At 34.1% G+C, this 10,301-nt stretch overlaps 1 protein-coding gene across 1 annotated transcript; it reads left to right on the top strand.

Moving 5' to 3' along the window:
- Window positions 1–1,262: 1,262 nt before the first annotated feature.
- On the top strand, window positions 1,263–9,961 carry LOC107929560 (phosphatidylserine decarboxylase proenzyme 2). The gene is given in 22 exon segments (XM_016861025.2): window positions 1,263–1,605; window positions 1,608–1,661; window positions 1,766–1,845; window positions 2,125–2,149; window positions 2,413–2,472; window positions 2,576–2,644; window positions 2,725–2,817; window positions 2,901–2,951; window positions 3,595–3,678; window positions 3,944–4,035; window positions 5,177–5,332; window positions 5,451–5,535; window positions 5,685–5,796; window positions 6,979–7,079; window positions 7,308–7,355; window positions 8,239–8,385; window positions 8,683–8,778; window positions 8,887–8,961; window positions 9,089–9,181; window positions 9,333–9,419; window positions 9,514–9,564; window positions 9,648–9,961. Coding segments are annotated over 22 exon segments (1,947 nt in total). The 5' UTR covers window positions 1,263–1,467; the 3' UTR covers window positions 9,798–9,961.
- Window positions 9,962–10,301: the final 340 nt, after the last annotated feature.

The raw sequence follows: 10,301 nt of genomic DNA, 5'->3' as shown, positions 1-10,301 counted from the left end.
GTTTAATTTCCTTCTTATTTATTGATTTAAGTAATGTTAATTAAATACAATATTAATGATAATTATGATATAACTAAAATTTACATGTCTTGATCAACATAAATAATGCTTAAATTTTTTCAATAACTTATGCATTTATTGAAGATGTTAATTCTTCATTTGAAAGAAATGAAATGCACGAATAATGCAGTTCATTTTTATGGGAAAATATGTGCTTATATTTGCAGAAGTTGTGAAGAGACTCCTATGCTCAGCAATGCGTAAAAACATGCTTATCCATCGATTGTTGTAAAAGTTTTAAATGTTGTAGACCATGGAGGAAAAAAAACAATAAAACTTACATAGACGTGGTCTCAATGCATGGTGGTGAACATGCTATTTACCACGTGGTTACATGCATGGTGAGAATTCCTAACACTTGTAGTTGGCATGCGACTTAAATGTTTTACCCAATTTAAGACACGGGCACCGGAAAAGGGAGATGCTTTGTTGTGGTTTCGTTGTTTGATAGGTTTAATTTGGTTTGCTATTATATATAAAGCAGAATAAATGGAAGATTGGTCTTCAAACTTACAAAGCCAGTTACATGGCCTTCGTCGGTATGAGTAGTAGTTTGCGAGTAGCAGCTGCTGCTGCAGGCGCTTGGCAAATATCCTTCGTTAGTATGAGTAATTTACATGTTCATATATTTCTGCCGTATTAATATTATTTTTCACGTGTACTTCAATTAATTTTTCTATATTGTTTTTGTGTAGTATCTTAATTTATTACTGTTTGCATAATTTTTTACAATATTTATTTTTTATTTTAAATTATGTTACATAAGATAAATTAACAATTGTAGAAATGAGAATTTAAGGGTGTTGGATGCAACTAACTTTATTTGTATTAGTGATGTATATTTTTTATTATAAGATATGCATTTATGTTACAAAGTAGTTAGAAAAAATGATAATAAACTTAATTTTTAAATATTTGGGTTAAGTTTGAATGTTGAAATATGAAAGAAAATTACCATTATAATATTACGCGTTGACGAAAGAAAGCAAAAAGCTCTCTTTCTCGGCTATCTTTTGGGCAAGTGGTGGTTATTTTTAATGACCTAAAGAGTCGGCTAGACTTTCATGTGTTAATTTGTCCTCACGTGTGGTAAGGAAAAGACAAGTAGGTCCCTTCTGTAAAGCACTCACCAAATCCACTAACCCGGTTAAACGACGAAGTTTCCTCCATAATGCATTCCACTTTCATTAACAGCGCAGGGGCAGGGCCCGAGATTTAAATGACACCATGAATAGCCTCTCCTTCTGATTTTACTTGTCCACTTTATGTGGACACTGGATATTCAACGGTCCGGTTCAGCCATCCCATCCGACTTTTCTCTTCAAATTCCCATTAACCCCCCTTCCCCAAAAAAGAAGCTATACGTCCGAGGAAACGAAACGAAAGAGCTCTTAGAGTCGAGAGAGTATGGGGCACGGGAGCTCAAAGGAGGACGGCTCTTCTTCTTCTTCGGATGAGGATGCTAAACCCTCGCGCATCTCTCGGGTGAAGCATAGATTGCGTCGTCATCGCCTTCGTCGCCGTCGTAGAAGCGATTCTTCTCATAAAAACTCTTTGCCGCCGAGGATTTCGCTGGCATTGCTCACCTTACTCTCATCAACGTATTCTTAATTCATCGTCTCCTTATTTACTCTTTACTGTTAGTTTCTTCGACTCTATTTTTTTCCGTTTAATTCTCTCTCTCTTACTCTCTCTTTGATCATAGGCGGAGATGAAGTTTAAGGACAAATGGCTGGCATGTGTTTCGTTTGGGGAGCAAACGTTTCGAACAAATGTTTCTACTGAGTTAAGCATTGTAAACTAATTCCTATTACGTATTAAAATAGAGTTTTGCTCTGATTTTTTTTCTTTTAATTCTTACTCAGTATTTTGGTCCGACATGCAGTTTAGTCCTTACTTTAGTTCTTATGTTTTTCAATTCTGGATTAACTTTGAACGAAATTAATTTCTTTTCAATCTGTTGCAGATAGCTTAGATTGTACAAGTTCTTACATTTTAGGGCTTGACTCCCCGTTTCCAGTTTTATGCTTGTTGACTTTTTTTTTTTTTGGTTTGGTGGTGCAGAACAGACAAGCCTGTTTGGAACTGTGTGAGTACTCTGAACTACATGCTTATGATTTTATACTTCTTGTAATCTTATTTGATTTGAATAGTCCGTTGATTTAGTACTGATTTGTGGAATGAGCTGCTGATATTTATTGTTAAAGTGAAAATGTCTGGCCTTCAGTTTACATTTGCTGCTAGCAGTTGTTCAAAGCTGCTAATCTGTTTTATGAATGTTATAACATGGAATTTATGTTCCCAGTTATTTACCATCTGCTTGTTTCAGCTAACAACTTCTTCTCTTGACAGGAGAGAAAACTTCTTTTGGAAAAAAATGGACCTCTTGTTGCCAGAATCTCAGTATTTGAGGTGCGTGCAACAATCTGAAAGTGAATTTTCATTTATTTGACTAAACTACATTTTCATTTATCATGTCTTGTGCTCAATTTGTCATTATGTCCATTTGGGGCAGACGAACAGATTATCAAAAAATAACCTCATAGGGTACTGTGAGATCAATCTACTTGACTATCTGACACAGGTGAACAGTCTTTCTCATTGAACATCATTATTGTATATTACTATTCAGGATAACTTCATTGCATAAAACTCTTATTTCAGGATTCAGATTCTGACTTTGGTACATTCGACCTGATTGATCCTGGATCATCTGACAAGGTTGTTGGCTGTGTCCGTATTTCCTGTAATGTTGAGGTGTGCACTATGCAACAAACAATTCTCTAAGTTGATTGGAACTATAGTATTTATTTCTAACATCTAGTTGGAAAAACTGTCAGGACCCAATTGAAACGGAGAAAAATTTTGCAAGACGAATCTTATCAATTGTGGTGAGTCATATTTAATGATATGTTTTGTGCCACATTTTATTTGTTTATGCATATTACTACAAAAAGAGTTTAGGTCTTGATGTTGTCATTGACCTTTATCACCTAGCTATGGGATTGTGTATATGAGAAGTTGCTATAGCATTTCTATGGTGGACTTAGTTGTGCTTAAGATGTGCTATATATTTTCCATAGGTTTTCCATTTTTAGATTTATTTTGTTGCAATCAGTTGGTTGGGGTGAGAATGGGAAAAGGAAGATGCTACTAATCATAGGATTTCATTAAAGTGTGGCAATATAATACAATGGTAACGCCCTTACCTCTAGATTTTTCTCATTTCCTTTTTGCTATTTCCTATAGTTCTGCTTGTTCTCATCATGGTAAGCACATAAGCCATTATAAGTATATAGCTAACCATTGGCTTTTAAAACAATAAAATAAAATCCCTAATGGTTTCAAGTCAATCTGCTCTGAAGTTCTAATCTAATTCTGGATTCTCTTGAGAATGGTTTTGTTTTCCTGTCATGTGTATGTGTTAAAAATTTTGGAGATGTTGCTCTCAGTTCTTATGACAAGATCTTGGACTTTTCATGCAACTTTCTAGTTCAGTATTAAAACTTGGCCATTGTATGCAATTATTTTCAGGACTACGATGAAGATGGAAAGCTTTCACTCTCTGAGTTTTCTGAGTTAATTAATGCTTTTGGCAATAATCTGGCTGCTAGCAAGGTTTGAGCTCCTGTGGTTTATTAGCATATTGTTTTCTACAAAAAAACTCCTCTCCTACCTAAATGCAAGTGATACAGTTCACAATTTGTTCCTCAAGAAATTTGTCTGCTCTCATTGTTTCAAATTCCTCACCTGTGGTTAAGCCTTTCTGAGTTATATATTGAAAATCTTCTGACTAGGCCATTGAGTCTTAATGATACAAATTTAGCATTAAGTTCTCATGGAAATTCATTTTCTTGACTTTATCTCTGCACTGGTTTGCTAGAAAGAGGAGCTCTTCAAAGCCGCTGATAAAAATGGGGACGGTGTTGTGAGCTTGGATGAGCTGGCTGAACTTCTTGCTCTTCAACAAGAAACGTAATGTCTCTAGTATAAGTGAAATCATGAATGATGTTGAGGGATTTTATTTGGCATCATAAACTTTTTTTTCTTTTATTGTTACATTTATTTATAAAGTGTGTCATTCATATCTTGCATTCAGTCAGGAGGTTTATGATTTTTACATTTTGTACACTGTTTCTGTTAAGAAAACCTTGAGAAGGTTCCCTAAATTAATACTAATATCCTCTGCCTTTTCAATGTTATTTTGCGTCATGCTGAATCCTTGTAGGTTAAGACATAAGGTGTAAACATCACAATCCTTTTTTTTTTTCTTTTTATCTATCTCCATTGAATTTCCACATTCTTAGGTGTATTGAATAAGTTTCTTCTTAGTTCGAGGCCCAATTGTCAGAGTTGGTTACCATTCTAAAGCATTACTCTTCTATCTGAATGTGACTTTTCATAGCTGCTTGGCTACCAAGATTCTCCCAAACTCGCATGTTATGATTTTACTTCGATTATGATATCTTTTCATTGTGGGTGGATTTGTAGTCAGGGTAGTTGGATTTATGAAACATTGTTAATTCAAGTTTCTTAGTTCGAGGTCTGGGTGTAAGAGTTAGTTATCATTCCAAAGCTTTACTCATCTATCTGAACATGACTCTTCATTGCTGCTTGGTAATCAAGATGCTCACAAACTCACATGTTATGATTTTACTTTGATTATGATATCCTTTCATTGTGAGTGGATTTGTAGTCAGGGTAGTTGGATTTATGAAACATTGTTAGTTATCATTCTAAAGCTTTACTCATCTATCTGAACATGACTTTTCATTGCTGCTTGGTAATCAAGATGCTCACAAACTCACATGTTATGATTTTTCTTTGATTATGATATCCTTTCATTGTGAGTGGATTTGTAGTCAGGGTAGTTGGATTTATGAAACATTGTTAATTCAAGCTCCCACTTTTAAGTAAAATTTTGGACCTCTTCCTTTGTTTGAGTGCTGACTCTAGCTTTCACCAGGCTTCCATGTTATATGATTTATTTGTGGTAGATATAATAGGTTCAGGTTCATACTTCCCAGTAAAAGAGTCAAACCTTAGCCAAATTTCTCCAGAAACATGTTATGAAATTTTACCTGTTGTTTTTGTGTATTATATTTCTGTATTGCAGAGAGCCGATAATGAACTGTTGCCCTGTCTGTGGTGAGGTAGTTGAAGGCGGTGATAAGCTGAACTCTCTGATTCATTTGTCTTTGTGTTTTGACGAAGGAACTGGTAACCAGGTCATGACAGGAGGCTTCTTGACTGATAAACAGGCCTCATATGGGTGAGAATCTTATCCTCCAACTTTGTGATTTTTGTAATATTGTTGTGAAATTTCTTAGTATAATCATTGAACTTCATTACTATGGCTTAAATGGTAGGTTCAAATTGTAAATTTGTAGGTGGATGTTCAAATTAAGCGAGTGGGCCCATTTTTCATCATATAGATTTGGTTTGAACTCTGGGTCAAGTGCTTCACATATATTGGTAATTTCATTTTAATTCTCTTTTGAAAAAAAAAATCTCAATCTTGATCTGCTAGTTTTTGTTGGTTTCTTGGTGCTATTGATTCGCATCAGTACTTCCAGAAGATGTTTGTCTTCATGATATCTTTCGTTAACAATTTGTTGCTCTAGGTTTTTGATCGAAAGACGAAGAGGCTGGTAGAAGAATTAATCGATACAAAGATTGTTCTGTCAATGAGAACCATTTACCAGTCAAAAATAGGACTTGGCCTTATGGATAAAGGTATACCTTTACGTATTACACATGCATGTATGTTATGCCTGTTAGTGTTGAAATTCAACTAAACAGTTAATAACAAATAATTAGCCAGGATGGGTTTTCATGTGATAGAATGATAGCTTAGAAAACTGTGCTTATTTGGATCACAAATTCAGACAAAGTATAAGCATTAATCTTGTAGCCCTTAAACCCATATTCAATTTTATGTGAGGATATTGCAATGCCTCATTTTCTTTTTTGTGGTAATACTTCCAACTTTTTTCTATTATTTGAAGTAAAGTGAAGTCATTCATTGTTTTCTTTCATGGCTTGACACTCATTTTTTTGCACACAATGAAGGGATGCATCGCATATGATGGTTACCTTTATATACTTGTACTGTCATTCTTACTCCTTTCATCCCATGTTAAGTTTTAATCCTTGCCAAAAGCAAGAAGGTAACATGCTTTGCCTCTTAGGGATGGTTATATTAGGGTTGGGATAAGGGCAAGAAAAGTTGAACCTAATCTAGTTTAGAGGAGTCATCTGTTTTCCATGTCATAAAACAATTAATTTATCATCTGTTCTCCAAAAGACTTGATATTTTAACTTTGTGCCATTTAGTTATAGATGTATAAGTTGAGCATAATTCATTTTATTATCCTTCCAATCTAAATTAGGTTTAAATTTAAATAATTTTATGAAATGGCTTAGATCAAATGTCTGAAACCTAAACTGATGTCTCTAGTTTAGAGGAGTCATCTGTTTTCCATATCATAAAACAATTAGTTTATCATCTGTTTTCCAAAAGACTTAATATTTTAACTTTGTGCCATCTAGTTATAGATGTATAAGTTGAGCATAATTCATTTTATTATCCTTTCAATCTAAATTAGATTTAAATTTAAATAATTTTATGAAATGGCTTAGATCAAATGTCTGAAACCTAAACTGATGTCTCTAGTTTAGAGGAGTCATCTGTTTAACATGTCATAAAACAATTAATTTATCATCTGTTTTCCAAAAGACTTAATATTTTAACTTTGTGCCATTTAGTTATAGATGTATAAGTTGAGCATAATTCATTTTATTATCCTTCCAATCTAAATTAGCTTTAAATTTAAATAATTTTATGAAATGGCTTAGATCAAATGTTTGAAACCTAAACTGATGTCTCTAATCTATTGGTGGATCATTTGGATTCAGGTGCAAAGGAAATCTTACAAAGCATCTCGGAGAGGCAAGGAAGACAGATGAATACAGTTGAATCTGCTAAAGAAATTCCTAAATTTGTAGAATTTTTCAAGGTCTGATACTCTGTGCTGTAGAAGAAACCATTGTTTTAAGGTTTTGATCAGGAGCATTTATAAGTTGCTTTGATTGATACTGTTTAAATGATGTATGGATATAGGCTTATTTGGTTTTTGAGTTTTTCCTTTCTTCTTGAAATGGACTAGCTAAGCATGAACTTTCTAAAAATTCATGACTTAGAAGTTTGTGTTATTAGAAGTTAACTATGGACTATGGTATTGTAGGATCAAATCAATATGGCTGAAGTCAAGTATCCTTTGGAGCACTTTAAGGTAAAGGTCCATATCCCCAAAATCTGATTTCTCTAGCTTTCTTGTTGAGGTAAGCAATTAAATTCCTATAGTATTGTTTCTCCCCAAGGACTCTAAGCATCCCCCCTACTGCTTCCCGTAGTTGAGCCTTTGCACCTTGTGGACTTAAAGCTCAGTGTTGGATAAGTAAATTAGGGCCAGGGATACTTATGAGTTTATAGATGTGCCTAATCCATGCCGTAAATTCTATATGGCATTGTATTTAAAATGTTTATGAAGAAGCTTAAGTAGAAAGAATAAAGTTGATTCTTCTTATAAACAATGCAATCTAGTCTGGCATTTATTTTCATTCAGTTACCAGGATTTCTTGCTGTTCCAAATTTAAAATACTGAAAGTTATTTAACAAATAAATTTGTTCTTTGAGGCTCTGAATCTTGTCTTTTTTCCCCCCTAATGCACACATATAATTAAATAATATTGCTAAACAAAAGACTAATTACCTAGGAAAACTTATGGGCTTATTAGCATGGAGCTTATAAGTTGAGATATTTTAAGGAGGATGTTTGTTCACTCTCCCCTTTAAAACCAAGCCATGCCCAATTCAATTCTATGATTGATGAAATTCATGCTTGATCCTTTCTTCGAAGTGATCATAAGTAAAATTGAACACTGCTTGTTCTGTGATAATTGATTATTATCATGCTAGGAATCTCTTTACTCTGGATGATCCTTTAGCTAGACTGAAAGAATTGGCACATAACTTGCAAATTTGCTCTTAGTTCTAGTTAATTTAGGTTCTACGATCAGTGGCAGCATGATATATGATTGCTGGAACTTCTGTCTTTTTTCTTTTTGGCATTTTCTGGTTCTCGGCAACACCAAACTTACATTTTATTGTGTCAGACATTTAATGAATTTTTCGTGAGAGAGCTAAAACCTGGAGCAAGAACAATAGCTTCCATTGAGCGTGATGATGTTGCAGTATGTGCTGCTGATTGTCGGTTGATGGCTTTTAAGTCAGTAGAAGATAGTCTGCGGTTTTGGATCAAGGTATGATTTACACTTCTTCTTCTTTGAATATCTCCCATGTTACAATTTTCTTGGTTCTATATAAATATTTCTTGAAAGAGGTTGAGACCCTCGCATGAAACAATCTTATCTCTACCTTTCACCCAATGCAACTAAGCCAACCATCAATTTGTCTTGCACTACCCTACCAAGTGTTCTTTATCTTTTATTCTTGTTCTTCTTCCCTCTCTCTCCCTCTCTCACTATCTAATTTTCCTCCTTTCTCTCTTCGGAAATGCACTTAGGAACATGCTTTAATTTTGTATGGGCAATTTTTAGGGTCGAAAGTTTTCAATTCAAGGTCTTCTGGGGAAAGAAGTCTGTTCAAATGCTTTTATTGATGGAAGTTTGGTGATATTCAGGTTGGCCCCACAGGTAGGCGGTGCAAGCTCTTACATTATTTCCATTGTAACATGAAGTTAGCTAAATTATTTTATCTGATTTTATTAATGTTAAACTTGGACTCCTTTACCCTTGGAACAGGACTATCATAGGTTTCATCTTCCAGTTTCTGGCACCATTGGAAAATTTGTAAATATTCCTGGATGCTTATACACAGTAAGTCACAAGCTTCTTTCCTTGAAGCCACGATGTTATTGGCATCTTCCCTTACAATTCTATGCATCTTCTTTTTAAAACTAGTGACATTTGTATTATTCTTGATTGTTCACATCTTATTTCCTAGGTTAATCCCATTGCTGTCAATAGCAAATATTGTAATGTTTTCACTGAGAATAAACGAGTGGTGACCATTATTTCTACTGCAGAGTTTGGAAAGGTTGGACTCTGCTTTAATTGACTTGTGGATCTTTTACTGATATTTTCTTGAAATTCTGGCCAAGCCCTTAATGCTCTGCATGGCATTGAGGCGTAGATCCATCAATTCTCTCATAACTTCTATCAATAAGGAAATTCTTTCCATGCCGCAGGTGGCATTTGTTGCAATTGGAGCTACTATGGTTGGTAGCATTACTTTTGTGAAGAAGGAAGGTGACTTTGTCAAAAAGGGAGAGGAGGTTAGCACCCCATGCATATATATATATTTTTGATGTTTGTCGTTTAGCATAATGCCATCCCTTTTAATAGGCAATTCACTCATTTGATCTGCAGTTTGGATATTTCTCATTCGGGGGGAGCACAGTGATTTGTGTCTTTGAAAAGGTTGGCATCATACTCTTCATATTCATCTATATTGCTTTAACTTTTCATTTTCATGGACGTATATCGTGTGTGATTGGGTGCAGGGTGCAATAGATATAGATGATGACCTCTTAGCTAACAGTGGAAGATCACTAGAGACGCTAGTCTCTGTTGGAATGACGCTGGGAGTTTCCAAAAAGAAACCAGGGAGCGGAGGGTTGCCAAACTTGGAAAACTGTGTTTTGAGGAATTGAGTTTCGCTTGTCTGATCAGTTGCAAACTGTCGTTACTACTTTCATAACTCACTCCGGCTACATTGTTAGTATTGTCTTATTAGTGTTTGACATAATAATTTTGAAGTTTTAGTATATTTTTACAGTAAATAGGAGTTGTTAATAAATTACTGGTTTAATGTTAATTAACTTGTTTAGGGCTCTGGTACACTTTAACATGAGATTGTTTTTTTTCAACTTAAAATATAATAATGTGAGCTTAATCCTATAAAAAATTAGGAAATGTTTTTAGTAAAAAATATTAAAAAAGTATATCGCTATTTTAAAATATTAATTTTAGTAAAAAGACGTTAAGAATAGTAAGATATACCATTACAATACAAGAAATGTTTATTATGAAAATTTTAACAAAAATTCTCGTTAAACTATAAATAATAATATTTTGTTTTGGCTGTGTTTCCTTTTGACGTTATAAAATAACGACGGAATTTTAGTTTTGGTCTTATTTTAGGCTAAACTTTGAAA

Source organism: Gossypium hirsutum, chromosome A12, assembly GCF_007990345.1.
Source record: "Gossypium hirsutum isolate 1008001.06 chromosome A12, Gossypium_hirsutum_v2.1, whole genome shotgun sequence".
In the NCBI taxonomy this organism is placed as follows: domain Eukaryota; kingdom Viridiplantae; phylum Streptophyta; class Magnoliopsida; order Malvales; family Malvaceae; genus Gossypium; species Gossypium hirsutum.
Note: the sequence above shows the minus strand (reverse complement) of the source record. Positions and strands in the feature narration are given on the sequence as shown.